Genomic DNA, 24,597 nt, shown 5'->3' on the forward strand with positions numbered 1-24,597 from the left:
ACCATTTTTCTAGATGATAATGACAATGTTAATTTCTAATAATTTCATTAAGTTAAACACCAAAGAAATAAACATCGGTCTAGATTCTGTAGAATTATGAAGATCAGTATTAAATCACCGAGCCTGTCTTTATTCAAGTCAAGTATTAACAATCGCTTTTCAATTTCATTTAAATGTATTCAGAAATTCGCCCTAAATGTAGATCAATAGACCCACCCACTAGACCTATCTTTTATGAAAGAGTAAATTAAAGATATAAATAAAAAAGATATTTGATTCTTTCGCTTGTATGATTGAAAGATAAACGTTAAACCAGCATGTTTTATTAATGGTGAAGCGGAAAGTTTAAATGTGCTATCAGATAATTAAATTGAAGAGAGTGGCCTGTGCCGGCTTTTTGTCGATCGCTGAAATGCATGCGCCAGTGAATGAAGTCGGCTGCCGTTTAATGCACAATATGTGTACTCTAGTTTGCGATGAAGAACTATAATAACCATCGCTACAAGGGAAAGTGGTTGTAAAGGACACTTCGGATTTTATGAATGGGATGACGTAGTCCTATTGTAACCAATCAAATTATTATCAGTTTTGTGATTGACAGCTAGCTGATTTTATTTTGTAGATATAAAACGTATCGTTAACTCTAAACGTATCTGATATATTGAACATTTATATAATCGAAGATGCGAATAGATGTGTGCTTAGATTTAAAAGGAACCAATAGATGCTTTGGACACACCCACTTGGCATTTGATGTTATTACAACTCATTGGAACTAACCAAACCCTCGAAGAGTCAGTTTTCCTTTAATTCTTATTCATAGAGGTATAGATGTTATAAATTAACAATAAACCTAAGAGGAGATTAATTGTATAAATATGCCTGATGCCAAAACGTATCATCATTTCGATGAAAGTTTCTGTGTAAAAGGAATATTGCAAACTTATAGAAGAGGTCAGTATTTTACTTACGTTCCATCGGACAATACTTCGAGATATGAAAAACTTATTCGATTTGAACAAATTGACAAAGAGTGGTTTTATTCTTATAACAGTGATAGGTAACTTGTGTGCTTTAAGCTTTGCTGCTCCTGCCTCAGAGGATAGTTATGGAGATGAAAACAGTGATACAATGAATGAGAAGATTGAAAGTATTAAAGCGAAAATTTTGGAAGGATTAGGATACGCGAGACCACCAGTATTAAACAACATCACGAGAAACATCGAGGAGAAACGGAGAATGATTAAGGAGTATCGAAAGTATATGGAGGATAGGGAGGTGGAATCTGGCAAGAGGTTTTCTGGTGAGGATATGGGCGACGATGACGACGAAGGGACATCACTTGTCTCTAACCATCTGCATACTTTCAAAAATACGGGTAAGCTTTTTATGATTGTTTAACATTGTGCATACTGATTTCTCCATAGTATTTATGAGAACCCAGTTAATGAAGCATTCGATGTAAAGTGTTCGACGATGACATGTAGATGGTTATTTGGTAATGTCAATCTTTATCGATTCCAAGTGGAGATCGTATTACATTTAATTGTATCATTTTGTTATCATCACCATCCTTACCACTATCATTGTGAATGTTTTGACATTAAATGAATAAGATCAAACCTCTTAAAATAGGATAGTCGTATATTATCGTCTACATGTCAAATAGCAAAACAACCAGATTGACAATAGAAAGCAAATATCATTGTTAATATCAGCCATTTTCAATCAAAATTATACATCCAAACATGAATATAAACGTACTGAAATAGTAGAGTGCGTGCTTCTGTTTTGCATTAGGAATGCTCGTTTAATATCTTAGCCATTGTCAATGCATTCTCATATAAATGAAGCTATTTCTATGAGGTTTTAAATTCTAACTGCTAATTGCTTTAGTTTTTTTATCGAATAGGACATGAACGACAAATCTGATCAGATCATACCGACATTTAAACAATGTGCAAATATATTGCCAATGTTTTGATATATGCCCCTCTCCCCTCCCACCATGAAACCACCCATCTCATATTAATGAAGCTATTTCTATGAGGTTTTAAATTCTAACTGCTAATTGCTTTAGTTTTTTATCGAATAGGACATGCACGACAAATAAGATCAGATTATACCGACATTTAAACAATGTGCAAATATATTGCCAATTTGTTTATATATGCCCCTCTCCCATCCACAGCGAAACCACTTGTGATGTTTTTTTTCGCTGACCGTTTCTATGGCGGTGACATATTGATACGCATATATTGATACATGTGTGGTTTGTCTGAGTTGTTTGTACGATGTGTGTCTCTTGTTCGATATCTGTAATGCATTAGCCTTATGCCTTTAACAGAGTTTTCTATTATCTGTTTGGCTGTCCATATAGTTCTCATCGTAATATTAAATCCATTTCAAATGTAATCTACCCGACTCTTGTCTAGATTTACGGAGGAACTGACACCATATGGCCATGACAAAGGCAGAGACAAGACCTTCACATTGTGACCAAATCTTAACAGACGCATGCGTCAATCAAAAGTCATGATAAACATGTTAAAGCCATTGTATTAGCGATACATCCTTTTTTTTCATTTCTAAATTAGAATTTGCCTTGAAATGCTAACAAGGTTAGAAATATAAGAACTACTTTAACCCCTAAATGTAATGGTGATTCCTTTCTTAGGAAAAGTATTGTTTAACTGAAATAAAGAAATACACAAAAAACAAGTGACATCACACAGAACGCTGTATATGTATTTTAAATTTGATTATTGTTCAATAGCCATTGTCTAGAAGCGTGACAATGATGGTCACTATAGTGTCTCTAATATTTCTAGACGAGCAATCAGATGAAGTGTGTTCATATTTACTAAGAAGATTATAAGTTTGTGAGATTTAGACAAAAGCGGGCTGCTGCTTTCATCAATAATCGGTGTGCCGATTTAGTACCAAGGATAGATGTTTAACAATGAAAACACTAATGTTGATTATCATTATTTAGAATACAACCCAATTTTCAGCCAATGCAATTGCAGACAGGTAATCATTAGGTACTAGGCTTAATCGTTTATAGTTTCAACTTTCGCGGGTGTTTAAAGGTCCGCCCACTGCCACTCATGCGATACACAATCCCTGCGTCGGATTTTAAGTTGGCAATGTTTCAGCCAATGAGGTAGGATTCTAAGACAGTAAGATGACCTGGAGTAATAATTAAATGATAAAGAAGGGCTCGTTAGCTACGCTTATCCCGCCCATTCTTAATCATTAAAATGTTACTTCATTTTATCTAACTACTACTTATGCAACATACCACAGACGGGCACATATGACCTTGGCCGGCATTGCACCCGTTAAGCCACCTTCAGTATAAAAGGTTGAAAATGCTTCTAATTTAAATGTCCATTTAAAAATGTTTGGCTTTCAATGTCGGCATCTACTAGTATAAGGTAACTGTATTCTGTTTAGCAGGTCCTTTGGAATTATTTACCTCTAATGGATCCCTAACAATATACTGAAATGTATAATATCATATGCATTTGGTATAAATAATCATAATGTCAATCAGTATAATTTAAAGATATCAAGTACAATTTGTGCACTGTTAAAGTGATACACCGGGAAATAAAACTAAATATGATATCACAACAGTAGAATAACGGGCAAATCCTATTCATACTCAACAGCTGATTTCTCTTACACTTTCTTGGCTAGAGAGGAAATTGCTAGAGAGGAAATTTTTGCCTAGCCAGCCTTTTCACGAGTATGCATTCTAACCGACGAGTTAAAACACACCAAAAAGCTCATTATTAAATGAAACAAGTTTTATTGTCTTGAAATTAATGACTAGCAGTATAAAATAAAGGTAGGATTTGAGGGAGATTTTTGCCGTGAGTTGAAAACGATCTATGTTTGTTTGAAAAATCTTTGATAACAAAATTTGTTTCGCTGAGAAATATTTACATTTGAACTTTGACGGTGTCTTAGTGGTTTACCACCGATGAATTCATACTTGAAAGGGTTGTTATAGCTCAATACCGAATGAATTTTAGGATAAATTAGTTTCGCCATATTACCAATTATTTATAATGTATAGGAATGCATTTGGCGTGTGTATGTACGCTTTGAAATGTTATGATGAACATGTAAAAATCTTTACAGCTGTCTTATGTTTCTGCTTGAATTCGAGGACATTATTTATGAACTACAAAATCAATGTTTTAGTACTTTAAAACTGCGTATTTGTTCATGGAAAATTAAAGTTATGATATTTGGAGGGTTTTGTGAAGAACAGGAAATTATAATACACATAATTCGAACATTTAAATGTAATTGCGGTATCGCCTTTTCTCAGCTATAGCCTTGATTAAGTAGTTAAAACAAGAGATGATAAAAAAAAACGTTATTGCCACCAGACAGATACACTTCCACTCAGTAAAGCAAAACTCATTGATTGTTCAAACATTTTCAAGTGTTAATGGCGTTATTAAAATCACATTTACCTATATTCAATTCTATTACTTTTGAAAAAAAAACGTGGCCGAATTCTTGGGTGGCGAAATGAACAATTGCAATCTCTTCTTACTGTACTCGCGTGCACTACCATTAATATGGGTTTTTCACGTTTATTACATTAAAATTTTCCCATCTACCTAATCTATAACTTTCAATTCATTTTCACCATAGGATTTCTTGATGAAGTTGTATTTGCAAATTCATGATTGAAGGTTAAACGTAAACAGTAAAGCGATTAAAAACTAAACAAAACGATTTACATAATTGACAGAAAGAATTTTCATTGGCGCATGTTATGTCTATGTCATCACGACTAACACACACAGAAACTATAGTGAAAATAATGATATCAACATGATTAATAAGTAGACTTGTATACATGTATTTCATTCATGACGTGTCTTTTACATCTTACTTGACATCATTAATGTTTCAACTAAGCAATACATTATTTTATTTACGTACATAGAAAAGATTTTACATCTGATTTATAGGAATGAAGCTAAAATAGAATCTTACTAATAACAGTAATTTCTTTTAGTTTTCGTTAGTTTTTAATATTAAACAAGCTAACAAACAAAACATTAACACAGCATTTCAACTAATAAGTCTATAAACTAAAACTGCAGCCTAAAGAAACAATTTCGACGTTAATATGTTAAGAACAAAGATGATCAGATCGGGAATAGCGAAGTGGCCTTTAAATATTAAAGCCTGTACGGAAATAGAAAACGTTACGGCCGTTTTGTGCTGAGCCGTCGAAGGTCAAAATAACAAACCAGAAAAACACTGAGCAGCGTCCTTACAGTTGCAGCCTTTGAAACAGACAGGGATACAATTGGAGACTTCACTGAGCCGCTTGATCGGTTGTTAGTCGTTGTTACACACTGTGAAACGCACATACACTCTAAGCCTTTGAAACAGACAGAGATACGATTGGAGACTTCACTGAGTGGCTTGATCGGTTGACCGGTGAAACACACTGAGCAATGTTCTAACAGTTGCAGCCTTGGAATCAGACAGTGATACGATTAAAGACTACGCTAAATGACTTGATCAGTTATTCGATGGAAAACACACTGAGAAACGCACATACAGTCGCAGCCTTGAAACAAACAGTGATACGATTGGATACTTCATTGAGTGACTTGAAGAGTTATTCGCTGGAACACACTGAGTAATACACAAACAGGTGCTGTCTTGATAGAGTCATGAAACTATTGAAGATTTCACTGAGTGACTTGATCAGTTAATTTCTTCTTCTTCTTCTTCTTCTTCTTCTTCTTCTTCTTCTTCTTCTTCTTCTTCTTCTTCTTCTTCTTCTTCTTCTTCTTCTTCTTTAAATTTGCTTTTCACTTGGCCAAAACGTGGTTTAATATTATATGCTGCTGTTTTGTTGTGTTGAAAGAATGATCCCATTAACACTGGAAAGAGTTGCAAATAGACGGTGCTAGACATGGTAATAAAATGCAAAAAAACGAAACCAAAAACAACCTAAAATAGCACTTTAACGTAACAGTTTTGTAATGTGTGAATGTTCGAAAAGAAATCTTGGAACCAAGGTGGTATTTTCCTTCTCCAGTAGTTCCAGTTTTTAAACGCCTTGTTTAGTCATCGTTTAGAAAGTACAATGGACAGTTCATGTAAATAACACCAGTATGGCTAGTTAATTTTGCATTGGGATAGAACGTTTTTTCTCTCTATAAACGAAGATTAGGGCAAGTAATTGCAAACGGTACAACTTATCCCAGTAGGTTGGCATAAAACTTCGATAATTCGTGTTAATGTATTACATGTAAATATGTTGCGAGATAAATGGTATTTATTTAGTGATATTAAGTGTAAAAATCGTATAGATTTGTCTTGATCGGAGTGCGAGAGAGTAAACATAACAAAACATCTTGTGACAGGCGCATTTAAAACTGTATTTATCAAATTTCTATATGATAACCATTTCATAACATATATAAGTATTCGTTATACTGAAGGACACCTTATCCATTCGATTAAACAGCGTTAATGCATTCAACCGAGTGAATGGAATCAAGTCCCAGACAATTTCCTCTCACAAGTCATATTAGCGAATAATGGCAATTACTGGGTCAAGCACAGAAGTCGAAAATTACTCCCCCCAACCTTTAAGAGGCAAAATGCAAGGAACCATACGACAACGAACTAGAGACCCAAATGTATAAACTGCGCAAACACAAATACAAACAGCACATACAAAAATACAAACTCCACATACAAAAATACAAACAGCACACACACAAATACAAACACCACATACAAAAATACAAACAGCACACACACAAAAACAAACAGCACATACACAAATATTAACACCATGTACACAAATACAAACAGCACACACACAAAAACAAACAGCACACACACAAATACAATCACCACATACAACAATACAAACAGCACACACAGAAATACAAACAGCACATACACAAATACATACAGCACATACACAAATACAAACAGCACATTCACAATTACAAACACCACAGACTGACCACATACAAGCCCAGTGCAATGATAAGCCTGTTTAGATGTCCAATGTTCAAAGCCAAACAGACACTGAACGAAATACACAAACCATTACAGTGCAGTGAACACATACAGACACTGAACGAAATGCACAAACCATTACAGTGCAGTGAACACATACAGACACTGAACGAAATACACAAACCATTACAGTGCAGTGAACACATACAGACACTGAACGAAATACACAAACCATTACAGTGCAGTGAACACATACAGACACTGAACGAAATACACAAACCATTACAGTGCAGTGAACACATACAGACACTGAACGAAATACACAAACCATTACAGTGCAGTGAACACATACAGACACTGAACGAAATACACAAACCATTACAGTGCAGTGAACACATACAGACACTGAACGAAATACACAAACCATTACAATGCAGTGAACACATACAGCTCACATAATTATATATCTAAATGGTTGTAATAATAAATGTCAGCGTTCCTGCCTTGGGGCTCACTGGGTGCTTTAACTGGTCGATGATTACTCAATCTTACAATTGTCCCTGTATTGATCAATTATGGCAATGTTAAACTTATAAGCCTTATCGAGGCATTAACAGAGCGACAGAGAAGTATACAATTATAATGTTAATTTATATATACTTAATAGTTAACTTAAGTTCTGAGTCAAGTACAGTGAAAAGTCAATCAACAGAGCGACAGAGAAGTATACAATTATAATATTAATTTATATATACTTAATAGTTAACTTAAGTTCTGAGTCAAGTACAGGGAAAGCCATTCAGACAGAAACGCATTTGTCTAATTCCATGACACACAGATCATGATGGTCACAAAAAAGATACAAACAAGTACTTACTTTGAAGATTTGTTCGCATTAAACACTAATAAAACCATTCGTCTATAAGTGCCAAAAACATTAACCGTTGTAAAAGTCATTCACTAAGTAGTCCTTTGGGATCACGGAATAAGAAGTGATTCATGAAAATAGAATTTCGCTTTAAATAGAATTTCGCTTTTTTGTGATTCTTGAAAATGTAATGTAACGGGGGGTTTAATAATAGACTATAGCCTGGGTATATATTTGTTTATTCGTAGTTATCTGGTATGAGCCTGCGGTGTTGTAATAGTTTACTCGGTATTTCTACAGAATTCAAAAGGGTGAACAAGTCGAATGGCAAGAGTTAGAGTGAGGAAAAAGAATGCGGGGAATGGTTATTGGTGATCTCATACATACGCATCCTATTATTTATTCTCTATTAATAGAAGAAAAAACTCGCTTGACCACTGTCTCATACTTTGATAGAAATCCACACAGGCTAATGACCATTCACACCTGAATGATGTACGCGCAATCCGTATGAACGCAATCATGCAATGATAACATTTGGTGAATATTAACGCTCTGTTAAGGTAACTCATCGCGTAATTGGGGGCATTTGTTGTTATAATCGTCTAGTGATATATTTGTCCGCCTCTCACCCAAGAGGTTTGGGCTTCTATCCCCGCCCGGGGAACTTTGTCTCAAAATGGTCACCGGTACTGGTTTCTACCAAGGAAATGGATTTTATAAGCTATCAACTTTAGTCGCAGTCTAGCTAAAAGAAATTAGTATGCAGTAATAAACTAATGCTAATGGGCGCACTGCAGTTTTGCACTTACCTTTGCTGTCAATGAACATTCTTAGTCAAACTAAGAATGCCATCCCAATTCGTTTTTCTGTTCCTCTATAATGTTGTTATACCGTCTTGCCATAGTGAATCACCGGAGCCTCGTTGCCAGGTACAGTTTTTAGATTGAGTGATTTCTGCTTGAGGACTTTCGATAAAATACTGAAAACTTGCATTTTGTCTCGCAATGACTGAAATAATTGTTTCCCTACCAAAATGGAACAGAACAATTCTTAAACAATAATAAACAATGAATTTTATACCGAATTTATGAAGGCGGTTTGTGAAGTAACTGTTCTGAAACTGGCAAAACATACCTTTTTATTGCATTCAAGCTGCACGAGTCAAGAATAATTGGATATTTAGTTACATGTGTTATGATTTATATGAATTGAAATTAAAATGTTTATACTAAGGCGTTTCCTCATTTGCTTATAAAAGAACATGGGGGCTGTCGAGTTATTACAAAATCCGCACTCCATTTTAACCCATATTATGCTAAAAAGTTTATAATTAAATCTGTACCAAATACCTAGGACATACGATGCCGATCGCCAGGCGTGGGAGCTAATTGTTCAATTTAACGCGCGCCAAAATTAATGTACCGGCAAGGTTGTATTCGGTAAAAATGCAGTTTTCTGTGACATTCAAACGCTGGAAATCCAATATGTATATTCTAAACCCTGTTACAATACTTGTGTAGCTATCATTATATTGTAACCTGATGGACGGTTAGGCAAAAAACACATCACTCTATCTAATGCGCCTGAGCAAGTAATCGTAGGATATTTAGTATATTAATTAGTGCCAGATACTAACATTTCAATAACGAACAGAGATCGAACAGATACTTAGTAAGCATACATTATTGAAATGTATGCGTCTTTTTACCTCGCCATCACAGAAACCACCCGGCACTACCATTGGCTAGCCATGAAAATTTCTAAGCAGTTTCTGGATCGATCCGTATATAACTGGGCAGATCATACAGCAAGTAGTCTTTTTTTACAAAAAACTATCTATAATAACTACTGTTTGCAAATGCACTTCGCATTTCAATGATTTCAAATCCGCCAGGTGAATAAAGAATCAAATGCGGCCTCTGTAGCCTAAGTCAATCGACTTAAGACATTTTGGCGTATAAATTTAAGTATCACTTGGAACTCACTTAATGAAGAGGCTAGATTATACACCCGAAAAATTTCCATATCTGAACATTTGGCATTGGTTTCACTACAACCGACCATAAGATCGTAGTTTTAAATAACGCTCACAAGAACGACGCGGTGGAAACGAAACGCTCTTTAAAGAATTGAAACTGACTGTTTAAACCACTAGATGAGGAGGTACAAATTGATTTTCTCTTCGATGCAAAATGGTTTTGCGTTTGTGGCTTCTTGAACTGATTGACGAACACATTTTGTAAACAGTAGTGTTGCTGTAAGAAACAAGTTTATTTATGAAACTGAAGTTCTAAATGCCTGAATCACATTATGATATGCATGCTTTACTGGTTGCAATACCCCCTTTCTTATCAAATCGATGAATACTAGTCTATAAAGAAAGCTCTTTGTTATAAATGAAATAGCACCATTCACCCAGTTTCTCTCTGCGTGGTGGGAAAGCATATTTTATGGCCACATGATTGGTCATTTTTGCTTTTAATCTTTTTCGCAGTGGTTCTGAAAAATAAAAAGGAAGTTAAACTAGCATGTACTAAACTATGTGTCTTTCTCTCTGCTTGGCCCCGATTTATCAAAAATTCTTAAGCGTAACTCACTTAAGTATCTTATTTCATGCAAGCAAAATTACAACTTACTTAAACATAATAAGTAATAATTTTATAAAACAAAAGTAGTTTATCTTATTGATTTAATATATCATTACCTATGACAAGCCTCAAAACTTTTAAATTAAAAAAAAAATACACAATTTATACCAATTCAAAAATAGTGTGCTGAGCGTGACCCTGTTATAAGGGACTTCAGATGTTTCGAAAAACTGGAGCCAGAAATAAGAAAGATATAATAGAACAGCAGACTAATTCATTCAAAAAGTAAACCTCAGTTAGATTGTCTCCAACGCATGCAACGAAGTTCGGACGGAAAAAAATGAAAATAAAAAAGTACTTAACTACAGTGTTTCATTAAGTAAACAGCTATACACATAATACTTCATTAATACAACGGAATCCTCTTCAAGATACCTATGTCAGACTTGTTTTATTTTGATAGCATTTGGTCTATTAAAGTGTATTAAAACAAAGACCCTTCAGACTGACAGGAGCAACTTCAGAATTATTCAATATTCCTTCATTTTCCAAAGATTAAATGTAATAATACATCTGATAATATCACAAACGAATAAGCTGGAGTAGATTAGTGAATTTTGGACCTTAGTTTATAGCGACATTTGCTACAATTGAAATCATAGATAAACGCATTTTTGTTCTTGGACTATATTTGTTAAAGCAAGCACTCAAGCCGTGCCTTCTAATACATCTTTTTGATGGAGAGGGTCGTGGAGTATATGTCTTATTTGTTTCGGACCGTGCTGGTGTTATCATAGATATTCTGCTTATACAACCCACATTGCATTCCAGTACGTTGTCAGGAAATTTAAGACCTGTCTAAAGCCTTAAATATTTTGTCATATCTGGTATTATTCAGACACATTAACACCTTGTATTCAATGTGGATCTTATTAAAAAGAATCGTAACACAGGCATATTATGTAAATGTTAGATGACACGAAGTAAATTCTTAATGAATAAGAATGGGCGGAGTGAGCGTAGTGAATGAGTCCTTCTTAATATTTAAGCCATATCTTCAGGTCATCTAACTGACTTACATGTAGAATAAAACCTCATTGGCTGATACATTGACAACGCAAAAGATGACATAGGGAATGTGTATCAGAAGAATGGCAGTAGGTGGACCTTTAAATACCCGTGAAAAGTGAAATATTTAATGATTACGTCTATTACTTAATGATTGCCTCTCTGAAATTTAGTTGGCTTGACATAAAGGTTTTATTCTAAGCACAAATAAAGTAACATGAACATATTATACACAAATAAATATGACACATTTGGCCGATATTAAAGTGAACAACGTTCTTATTGGCATCGTTGTTACTTTTAAAAGGTGAACTATTTTATGATGGGCTCGTGTATTTGAATCAAACAAGTGCAGCTCGATTCATGTTAGAAATATTGCAGATTCACAAGTGTATCCATTAAACATTTCGAGAGCAATTTTACCCAATTTCTCACCATTTTTTTTTTGCCTGCGTCCTATCTATGCTAGCGTACTATACACAGTTAATACGGTAGCTTCAAAGTTTACAACGATGACGTTAACAACGTTGTTAGTTCTAAACAATCGGCCCAACGTGTGAAATGCGTCTATTCCTTTCGTTGGTGAAGATTTGATTGCATGACATCACTAAATAGAGATTTTTAACGTGGACTTTATATTACATATATTTGTATTGTCATTATCTGATGTTATTTTCTGACGTCTTATAGAGCATTAGTAGCTCCATTTCCATGCGCATACTATTGCATCATGGCTGACACTATGATATATTATTTTATCTCGAACGTAATCATATTCTTAGAAAATCTTATTTACCACACCAATCATGAATTCAAAATTTAAGACGGATTATAGTAAAGATTCAACATTACAATGTAAAAAAGACAGATAAATTGAAAAGAAAAATGCAGAATAATAGGTTAATCGTTTTAAGATCAATAAGCAGAGGGTCATTAAACAAGAGTAGTAAAATATAAAACCACTTAAGAATTACCATTTTTGAAATAAGTATAAAATGAAAATATGCGTATAGTTTCAATTTTCATGCGATAAAGAGTCGTATAATTTATCTCCGTCAGTCAAGTACGGCGATAATTATTGGAGATTAAAACGTTGATAGAAAACATTTCACACATTAGATGGTAACTCAAAATGCATCAGTCATTGCATTTTCTTACATTAATTTTAAACTACAAACATATTATGCACTCAAATCCACACACCATAGACATTCGCAACACACACTTACTTTATTTGTCAAATAACGATGCACTATATGTGAAAAGAAGAGCATCCCAAGCGGTCCTTTTCCCAGCTACTGTAAAGTGTCCTTATTTTGTGCTGACTCAACTTTCGCGATTATTCATATATTAAGCACCCAGCGGACTTGTGTTTCAGTGTACGAGTTAATCAGCAAACCCAATCATTTAACAGTAAAGCTAGTGCAATGCAGGTGTGGTTTGCGAGTAGTGTTTGCATGTGCGTATGTGGTACTAGTTCGTTTGTGTCTCTCGTTCATTGTCATTTGAACCCTTGCTGCATTCCCGTCCACAGGGTTTATATTTAAATGTTATTACTGCGCTTGTCACTGTTAGTTTTCTTTGCATTAATGTTCATGGTGATAGGTACAAGGAACAACGCCTATACCATACACTCAATGCCTGACACTAGCAGTTACACGAGCACACAAAACTTACATAGACATATTTCCTCGTTGGCTCGAGCTGGAGGACTGATTTTGTTTTATTATTTTTGTAAGCATTGCCGCTTGGCTCGATATTCGCGAGGCTCAAAGTATTTTGGCCGGTCCCTGGGATATCGAGCCAACCGGCTTCGACTGTATGTGGAACGTTCAGTGTAAGGACGAGCTAGCTTCACCAGCATTACTTTGTACCCAACCTCACACTAATACCAGCATTACTTGTACCCAGCCTCACACTAATACCAACATTACTTGTACCCAGCCTCACACTAATACCAACATTACTTGTACCCAGCCTCACACTAATACCAACATTACTTGTACCCAGCCTCACACTAATACCAACATTACTTGTACCCAGCCTCACACTAATACCAGCATTACTTGTACCCAACCTCACACTAATACCAGCATTACTTGTACCCAGCCTCACACTAATACCAACATTACTTGAACCCAGCCTCACACTAATACCAGCATTACTTGTACCCAACCTCACACTAATACCAGCATTACTTGTACCCAGCCTCACACTAATACCAACATTACTTTGTACCCAACCTCACACTAATACCAGCATTACTTGTACCCAGCCTCACACTAATACAACCATTACTTGTACCCAGCCTCACACTAATACCAACATTTATCTACAAAGTTAAATTGTGCAGAACTTTGTTAATTTAACAACATGATTAACTACACCGTTGTTAACATTTAAACGTGGATTATTCGATGATGTGTTTTCATATATTTAAATAAAACAAATGCATCTGAAACAGTTTGTTTCAAATGTTATTAGGAACACTGTATATCACAAGTGGTATCATTAAACTCATTTGAAAGATAACAACAACGACGTTGACAACGTCATTAGCTTTAACAAAGTTCTGAAAATTGGCCCTGAGTTTAGTTGTTTTAAGTCGCACGACAAGTGAAAAAGACGTTATAAACAAACACCACAAGACAATTAACAATTATGCAACAGACTGTCTTAAATAAATGTTGGGGTACCGCGTAGGAGCGTCCAATGAAACCACACAGGAATATACTGGTGGGCTTAAATCAGTTAAAAGTCTTCAACCTCACACGAATGCAAGCATTCACCTCAAATTTAAATAAGCCATCCCGGTATGATCCCCTGTACAAGCGTAGAGATACTCTACCATAAATGCCGCATGCTATACGAGAACTATTTTCAGAAATGATACATTTTGTTGACGTTAAGGCATACTCGATAGCTGTATGACCACGTGCATGTAATTCATACCATATTTCAATAGCCGTATATGGAACACCGTGCCATATTGTTCGTGTAAATGATAACATTACCGGAATATTAGCTGTACACTTTTAATGAGGCTCTCTACGAATATAAAAGTAGATATGTGATATTTCCTTTAATAAATGTTTACGTAAGAATAACGGCATTAGATTCTCCCAATGGCATTAAAATGGCAGAAGATATTTTCCATTTACGTTATTAGCCGTGAAAACAACAACACAATAATACTAAACAGTATCTGCCATATCAAGTTTTTCTCAAAAGAATGTTGTAAGAACCAATTATTCTCTTACCTATGCAATATGACATCCGTGAACTGTGACATTTTACGTAGGACTCGTTCCATGTATAACAAGGTTTGCTATTTTAACCCTCATTCGATGATGAAAAATGAGTGAAAGATACCCATCATATAATGGATCTATCTGACATCTTTATCTGATGCAGCTTACCTCTGAAACACTGCGATTACATGGTTGGAGTAGAGACCGGGCAACAAGTTAAATGATACGGACTGATATACTCGATGTATACGATAAGTTTTTCACAAATTCATACATAACTCTGAGGAATATCAGCCGGTAATGTCTTTTAATGGGTTTCTTTGGTTGATATATAGTAACCCTAGGAAATGGTGTGCATCGATACGCATGCATAGAAAGAAACAAGTGAATGCTGATCACGCTATAAGGCAGATGTGACGTACCCAGAATTTATTGTTGTAGCATTGAAAGCGAGTGGATTCGAATGCATAATTCTCACCCATGACTGACTAGAAATGAATGAATTCATTGTAAGTAATGAAAATAAATGAGTTTGAAAATAAGCACACTAACAAACAAACACAAAATTATGCGCATATACACCAACATGGTAAAATACGTGAAGAACTTGTTGAGGATGTTGAGTGGCAATACTGCTTGTATCTTCAGCAATTTTCAAATCATTACTGAACAACATAGTCCTTTTTAAAATGTTAGTAAGAAAATACAGTCGAACCCTGTAAACGTGTCCTTTTTTGTTGCTATTTGGACAGGTCTTTTTAAAATTGTTCGATTGAAAAATTACTTGCATGGCCTAAATCTATGGCAGTTGCGTCGTTACATTCTACATATTGGTCTCCATTCTGGAATGGTAACTTTCAACTCAAAGATGTTGTTTTTTTAAAGAGTGTTCTAGTTATTTCATATTGGGTGACCAAATTTATATCGTATCAAAATGGCGTCTATTTTCGATTCCGATGAAACAGTTAAATACTTAGACAGGTTGTCGACGTGAAATATACGTTACGGGGCTAGTAGGTGACCCGATATGGGATACACAACTGAAGACCTTTATGACGACATGTTAGTATTAGCTGAATGTGATCCTTAACAAATTTTGAGAAGTATATTATTCGCTAAAGTAATACTTAAATATAATGATGGACGTACGTTTTATGATAATAAATTGCTTACGACGATGAACCGAGTGTTGTAAAAAATATTTCAAAAAGGATGATAACAGTTTTTTGAAAAAATAAATTACTGAAAGCTACAGTTTCGGTGGTTTAAAGAGATTTATCAGTGAAGTTAAAAGTAATATTCCATTTTCTAGTCTAAGACATTACAATGATAATTTGATATGTTTCTCTGTTGTAAAATTTTAGTCCAATCAATCGTCAGCACACACAGGGCTAAGAAACAATTCCAACGATGTCATTTCCGAAATGCATGCAGTTTGGCACGCTTTTCTGAAAAAAACTACCGTACACTTCTGTCATTCTATGTCCTTTTTAGGCATATGATAAACATTTTTGCTTCAGTGTCGAGTGTAATATATTTTACCTCTTTAACATCAAACGTGAATATAGATTTTAAAGCTCACTCGGTGAAATATTTGCGACCTAAGAAACAAGTATTCCATATATCATTAAAATGTGAACACACGTAGCTTGAACATGCATAAAGACAATCAAAAATATCGTCAAATGAATAAACATTCTCCACCCACCATTATTTACATGCAGGTACACATTCTACGCAGTTTAGCACTTTCTTTTTCAGGTAAGCTTATTATCAACATCCAAAATCTTTCTCATTTAAAACATGGAAGAAATCGCAAAAAAAAGTGTGAATATTTAATGCCGTATGCCGTTCACAATGTCTCTGGTCCCATTTTCTCGAAACTTCTTAAGTTCTTTGTAAAAGGATTAAGTTAAGCTCACTATTTTTGTCTTTCAATAATTTGCGTAATATTTACTTATTTAAGTATTATTATGCTTTAAAAATAATTTGGAAATAAGCTACATAAGCCTGTTAAGATAAAGAAGTTTCGAGAAATTGGGGCCAGTACCTGTTTCTTCACGTCTAAATATGACGTCAAACAAACATAAGCGCATTATCACCATATGACGTATGCTAGATTACGGGATTATACAAGAATTAGAATCAAATTAGAAACAACAAAAACTCAAATACCACTTTGTCTGTCGAGTGCATAAGCCAATGGGTAAAGATTATAAGTATCTTCCATGGCCGAGAGTGTAAGATAGGTTCATTCCGACCCGAGCGTAGGGTGTTTTGCGGAAACGAGGTTTACCGAGTTTCCGCAAAACACCCTGCGCGAGGATCGGGATGAACCTATCTCACACGAGCGGCTATGGTAGATGCTTTTTCTCCCACCTCAGTTAAACAAAATTAAGTAAAAATGTATTTTTTTGCCAGAACTCTTTTGTACTTAGTGAAAATAATTGCGTACGGATATGCAATAATTCGTGGTTGTCATGGATATTCGCGCAGTGATTCAGAGTATGTAAATGGTCTGATCGGTCTTTAAATAATTCTAAGAAGAGTGAAGCATTATTTATTGAAAGGTGCGTGAAAACTGTTTTCTTGTCACAATTGAAGCGAGAAATAATTAACTCGCGTTCTATCTAAATATGCCATAAGACAAGGTTTCCATGATGCGCTACAGACGACAGTCTTCAACAATGGAGGTAATTGCAATGTGGTGACCATTAAAAGAAGTTCCATACGGGCATTTTATCTTCGCCCGTGGGCAAGATAAGAATTTCTAGCATGGTTAAATTTATGGATCTACTTATCTGAGGTGGGAGAAAAATGTATAGGAATGCACACATATATTTAAGGGTGTGTTATTAATTAAAACACTGACTTTTCTTTACCCAAGGGAAGTAAAAGATGACCATAATACAAATGCAAAAAAATACACACAGCAAGACCAGTGTTATTATTTTCTAAGCATCTCATGATATACTTAACCTGTATTCAAAACTGTGCTCGTATTCGCTATATATTGCAATGTATGAATCGTCTTTGATATCACACACAATAACGCAGCAATAAATTAATAATATTTAGCATAAATATTGCATCATAATAAAACAGCTGGGCAACCGGTACGAGGACACAAAGGCCACCCGAAATGAAAATAAATGATTACATATTCGATGATTTATCATACATTTGATATGAGGTGCCTTATCAAATGTGCGTCTTCATATGATATTTTATGTTTAAGGGATGTATTAAACACTATCAATGTCAAATATAAATGCGAACATAAGCCCCATAAATACCATTCAGAGTGCGAACAAGAATGAAAGAAGCCTAACGAACAAAACTAAAATCCCATTTTGTAAGGGCATCTGGTACTTATTTCTTAAATAAAGTGAAGAGATGATTTAGTATGTTTATTTTGACATATCTACAGATAATAAAGTAAACTGAGCTTTACGCTCATTCGAACGGAATGCGACCTCGAAGCTGGACGTATGCCGAATATAAACAACTTCAACATATGACACACATCAATTGACTTTAGTACACTTATTCATACCCTCCATACATTTTGTGAAAAGCATATATATTTACATTTGTAAGCAAAGAGTTTTCACTTATTTTCATCAGATTATAAGAAACATTTGTTTGATCAATTAAATGATGAAGCTTTTTTTTATTTATTGCTTAGTCACCAATTCAACTGTTATTATTTTAATCGTTTTTGCCTCAAGTTGCATTTCTAAATTTTGCAATTATATTGAGCCTTTTATTTAAACCAACTCATGTACAAAGTCACTGATGCATTTATGCTGTCAACACTTATTGCTAAAAGTTACATTTCTAAAGCTGTAACAAAACTTCAAACGCAATTTTAAATGTTTTAAATGACTCTAACAAGTCATAAATGGCTTTGTCGAGTTAACTACTGATTTAAATGTGATACAAAAACGCACATGGTGCTGAAATTTATGGTGTGATTAGACTACTAAAGCATTGAAATAAAGTTTACTACCGCACAAGGTCAATCAAAGCAAGCTGACACAGAAACATTCTTGGAGTTCTTTTGCGTGACATTCTTAAAAGGGACATCTATTTCAAAAAGTAAGTGCCAAAAACTTCCACAGTAAGGTTACTATGAAAAAGGTTAGTTTTAGTTGGTAGGTAAGAAATGAATGCCTTTGTTATTTAAACGACGCCCATTTGTAAGAAATATTTGTGTCTATCTTCACAATGATAACATTGGTTATTCTGTATCCGAGTAATTCTTAAAATTGCAATAAAACAGGTTTTTGCTTATAATTACGCCGCCCTTTGGTACTTATATTAGGTGCACTGTATCAAACATAATAACAAAGAATGCAAGAGTACACGCAAAAACACGCAAAAAAACGGGTCTGTGGATAAGTGATGTAAAATGAGCTAATAGAGGGAACGATGAACAGGGGCAGATTCTGAAATTGACGTTAGAGGTCGCTTAACTTAGGGGTACAACCTTTTGGATAACGTCCCTCTCTCATAACCTAAATGTTTATGGTTTAAATTGTCGGCAGGGTGTTTGGGTGTTCTCCTTATAGAAATATTTGACAATTCCAGTCACTTGTGGTGCATTTCTAATTTGTGTGGGTTTTTTTACTTCTTTTTTCCGATATTGACATTAAAAACTAAACTAAAACGATTTAAGGGAGCAGGGCGCCGATAGTACCCCCAGATCCGCAGGTGATACATACCATAACAAAAGGTCCACATACACGTTCGACTGAAAAGCGAGAAAGTGCCACAAGATACACCCCGGTCGCGTTTTCCTCCCGCCTAAACACTTATGTATTAGTCAAATGTTATGAGTACATTTTTAACACCGAAATTATGTGACGCAAAAAAGAGTAATTATCTGGTCAAGAAAAGTTCAATGATAAGACAAAACTGTATTGTAATAACGAATTGACAGAAAATACATAGCGTGGGCAGCTGACATCGTTCATCCCAAACACATTTAGATCTATACTTCGAAAGTTAATGACCCCTGAAGTGTTTTAATAGTTTTAAGTAAATGTAAAATATTTGTGGTCGCAATCACCGGGCCTAAATGAAAATGTTCGCACTAACATCCATTCATCCATCCATCCATCCATCCATATGTCCATCCATCTATCCATCCCTAGATATACATATGAAGCCCCTCTTCCCCCTAACCGTCATTCATTTTAACAAGATTCATTATAAAATTATAACGTATTTGCAGCGGTTTGTGATGAAGCATTGCTTGTCACAATAAGCAATACTTTTGATAAAAATAATATGATTTTAACTACAATGGATAGTTTTTAGTACATATTTATTGAACTCAGTCCAATTACAAAAAAAAACAGTATCTACGTTAAATTGTCAGTCCCAGCTTCTCGAAACTTCTTAAGCTTAAAATGCTTCAGTCGTTTATTTCAATTAGCCAAGATATATATCAAAATTTGATTTTAATTCATTTAAAATGGTTTGTTGTGATTATCATAGAAATATTTAAATTAAAAACACTCTTAAAGAAGTTAATATTATGCAAATTATGTGGGCTTAGTTTAATCCTGTAATAGGAGACTAAAGAAGTTTTGAGGAATTGGGGCAAGGCTGTTAGATACATCACAATCAGAAGAATGAATAAATACGCAATATCTATGTTACGAAAGTACAGTGTAATGCACAAATAAATAAGCGGTTCAAATATAAGTTGTAAAAACAGCGATTTACTTAATTCCGATTTGTAAGAGGCGGTTTTATTTATTCACTTCCAAATGAAATGGTTGATCTTAAATTCACTGTGATAAAATTAGCTTTTAATTGCACAGTTGGCCAGTGAGGTATGTGGAATGATGTTTCATCTAATGTTTTATAGGCAACACGTATCATTGTTGGAATATTTCTATCTAGTCCAAACGACTCTCTTGAATAAATAATGATCGTAAATAGAACTTTGTTTATTCTGTTGAAGAGCTGTAAAGGATATCTTAGCACGTAAAGCCACACCTTGATTTGTAAATACAAAATCGAGAGGCTCATTAAAATATACAGCCGTGTCATAGCAATGACGAAGAAACAAAACGTTTTAAAATTCTTTTCTAATTGCTCTGTTAATCATTCCACCCTTATACAATGACCTACTGGAGATTTACGATACAAACCTATAACTCATTTGTGTTTTTCTCTATTTCATTTCCACGGCATGTGAAACACTCAACAGTTTTCAACGACCTTGATTTTAGGTTAGCTTAGACTATATTTTCTTTAGTACAATCAATGTTCACATAAAATAGGTTCTAAGCGTAGCAAATTATCTGTTATTAGATTATAAAGTCATTAATGTGATGCTTATCAAATTCAGCACAAAATTATCATATGCATAATTAAAGACGGATATGTTTAAATACATATATTATATATCTTAAATAAGATTAATGTAAGACCCACATTTACAGATTTAAAATCGTTTGAAGATTCCTTAAATTAAGATAATAAAAAAAATAACAAAGATTTTCGTAAAAATCTTATTACTTCGTAATTTAAAAATAGGTTCATCTTTGAATTTAGCAAAATTATACTGCCGAACTATCATTAGAGTTTATATTATTTTTAAGACATTTGATAAACCGTGATTTGAAAATTCAAGCAGTCTCATTTTAGGCGTTTTAGATTTAAAGCGTTCACTACAATCGTTAAGCATCGACGAGCTGATATCTGATATATTCTTCTAATTTTCAAGGTTAAATTAACGACCAGACTTGAAATATTTGTATAAATCAGTTCAAGATGTATGATTAGCAGGGCATGAGGGGGTATACTGGCAATCTTAACACTTAAAAAATATTGAAACATCTATATATCAACTACATGCACTAATAGTTTACGTTTATTATAAGTTGAGTTGTTGATTAAAAAGTATGTGATTTTAGTTTGTCTATCAATTTATGAATTAATAATGTATATTTATAATATTTTTCCTCATATTTATACCATACAATTTTCTCAGTCTGTGGATATTTGTACCTGCTAACGTGTCTAGCAATTTATGAATCAGTATTGGATATTTATAATATTTTTCCTCATATGTAGAACATACAAAAATCTCGGTCTGTGGATATTTGTACCTGATAATGTGTTGCAAACACCCGCCACTTCTCGTAAACCCGGCCCTTCACATTCTCGTCCATACACTGCAGGGATGTTATGATATTTCTTTCTCTTTTCAGGAGCTGCACCACCGAATGTGGATACAACTGATTGGCGAGTGACGAAAGCCATCCGGCTCTATTTTGATGGCGACTTAGAGCATCCGAAAGATGATTTCAACAAAGAACTGGTTGTTAACTCCGCTAAACTTAGAGTGAACGTTAAAAAGGTTAAACCAGACAATTTAAAAGACCAGTTCTCCGTTGACAAGGTGTTACGCATTAATGCCTATCAAATCCTTACGATACAAAATTCCACAAACTACAAAAGAACTTTGATAGATTCTAAATTAGTGTCCCTGACTGATACAGGAGTCCAAAGTTTTGAGATAACAAAAGCTGTTCAAAGCTGGATAAATGACAACAAAACTAATTTAGGGATAGAGCTTGCAGCCGAGGCTCAAGATATAAATGAGTTAGTTGAACTAGAAATGCCGCTTGAAAGCAAAACTAAGCAGCTTGCGTCTGGTGAGGTTCACACGAATTCCCCAACATTAGACGTGTATGCTCAACTTAAAGATATCTTAAAACGGGTAAAACGTAGATCTAGACGACACGGCGAATGCCGAAGAAAACAAGGGAAGAGGATATGTTGTAGAAATCCAATTAGGATTTCGTTTGCAGACATCGGATGGGATGACTGGATTATTGCACCTCATGAATACAAAGGGTATTACTGTGCGGGGGATTGCCCCTATGGCCACAAGATGGCGAACACATTCGCTGTGATAAAGGAATTGCTGCATATGAAAAATCCAAACAAGGTACCCTCCCCTTGCTGTGTTGCTACTAAACTCAGTCCTTTCACGATTCTGCATTATGATTCCGAAGGAAAGTACCAATTCAGTGACTATCCCGACCTTGTGGTCGACCAATGTAAATGTGGCTAAACTCTTAAAGGTCGTATTATCACAGAGTAAAGTGGTGTGGTTGACCTGGGACATGCTGAACAGTATTCTTTAACAAAAATATGTTAATATTTAACAACAAATCATGCTTAAATATGTTTATATTTTCTCGTTCAAAGTAAAAGCCATTAGTGTTTATAAAATGTTTTGTTCAATCGTAAAATCTACATCAGCCAGTTGTATTGATTGTCCAAGTGTTATTTTTTGGCCTTTGGCCAGTTTACATTTTTAAATGATTTGATTGGTAATATAAATTATTGGATAACTATTGGCTATTCAGTTAACATTATGGCTTACTTTGACCAAACCAACGAGTTATGGAGTTTTATACCATTGACTGCAGATGGTCAGTGTATCAATCATTCGTATGTTGATGACAAAAAGACTTTTAAATATGAGGAATGAAATGGACAATAGAATGACTGTGAAAATGACAAGGAACCAACGTCAAAAAGTCACGTCTGTCACCTTTTATAAAGAAGCAAACATGAGCATGATATCACAACGTGAGAAATTCCATCATTTATGTATGTATACGTAAGTTGATTTATAATGCCAACTAGTAATAATTATAATGATCAGTCTGCAGTCAAATGTCAAATAGTATAGGTATTAAATACCACGTCGCATTAACCTTTCGTGCAATATGAGATGGCGAATACAGGTTCGGCTGCTCCTATCGCAAATTATGATATTCCTTACGTCAGCTGAACCTAAAGGACTGAACTTCTCTTGGCCAGTCGACTATAATCATAATGATAAAAATATGAAGGGGCCATGGCAAGAACTGTTAAGAAATCTAAATATTTTGTCATTTGATTAAACAAATAAGAGATACAGTTCTCAATTAGACAAAATTTAAATGATAAATCACATAACCTGTAGAAGGGCGGTGCTTTAATTGTTTAAATATGCCCTTTTCGGTGTGTAAGTGACATATGAACATAACATTACTGATGCCATTCGTCTATTTTTTTGACAAAAGCCAGATCTAGATTAGCTAATGAGGACAAGTAGATCATTTTTACTGATTTATGTATTTTTACCTATTCACTAGTTGAATAATTGAAAGCATGATGTTGTAAGTCATTGTCAAAATTATGTCGATCAGTAAATTGCTGAAAACAATACACCTAAACATGGTTTTATACTATAATTTGTGATTCTGTTTGTGTCAGGACCACGGTGAACGATTGTTACAAGAAATGATATCACTGTATTTAAAAAGAACATTGTACTGTTGTTGTAAATATCGTATTATGATTTATTGTTATTTAAGTCACTGACAAACCTGTTATATGTGCAATAAAGCTAAATGTGCAATATCTGCGTATTTATTTCATTTTAGTGAGCGTCAAGAAAATAATTATTTTTAATTTATGTTTACGCTAACAGGATAATGCATGGAAAAATCTATTAAAACAATTGTCAATTTGTAATTATAATATGATAAATAAATTATTGTAATGTAATTGTTTAAAACTTGGATGTTTTGTCTGCACGTCATATTTAGGCTATTTTGCATATTAAAATGATTGCGTTGGCTAATACTGTTTTTTGGATGAATATAACCAATCAATGATAATTTTGGCTAAGTTTAACCAAACCCAAAAGTTAAAAGGATTTATACAGTAGTCAGAAGCCAATTGTTTAACACTTTGATATGTTTTCCGC

General features: G+C 34.4%; 1 protein-coding gene across 1 annotated transcript; it reads left to right on the forward strand.

Moving 5' to 3' along the window:
- Nucleotides 1-505: 505 nt before the first annotated feature.
- LOC128214531 (bone morphogenetic protein 2-like) lies at nt 506-24,229 on the forward strand. The gene is made up of 2 exons (XM_052921039.1): nt 506-1,378; nt 22,037-24,229. The coding sequence occupies exons 1-2, from the start codon at nt 997-999 to the stop codon at nt 22,903-22,905; spliced, it is 1,251 nt and encodes a 416-aa protein (XP_052776999.1). The 5' UTR covers nt 506-996; the 3' UTR covers nt 22,906-24,229.
- The last annotated feature ends 368 nt before the right edge of the window (nt 24,230-24,597 follow it).

This window comes from Mya arenaria, chromosome 13 (genome assembly GCF_026914265.1).
Source record: "Mya arenaria isolate MELC-2E11 chromosome 13, ASM2691426v1".
In the NCBI taxonomy this organism is placed as follows: Eukaryota; Metazoa; Mollusca; class Bivalvia; order Myida; family Myidae; genus Mya; species Mya arenaria.

Coding starts and splice junctions, on each gene's coding strand:
- LOC128214531 (XM_052921039.1), top strand. CDS start 997: ATGAAAAACTTATTCGATTTGAACAAATTGACAAAGAGTGGTTTTATT. Junction 1,379..22,036: donor GCATACTTTCAAAAATACGG/GTAAGCTTTTTA, acceptor TTCTCTTTTCAG/GAGCTGCACCACCGAATGTG.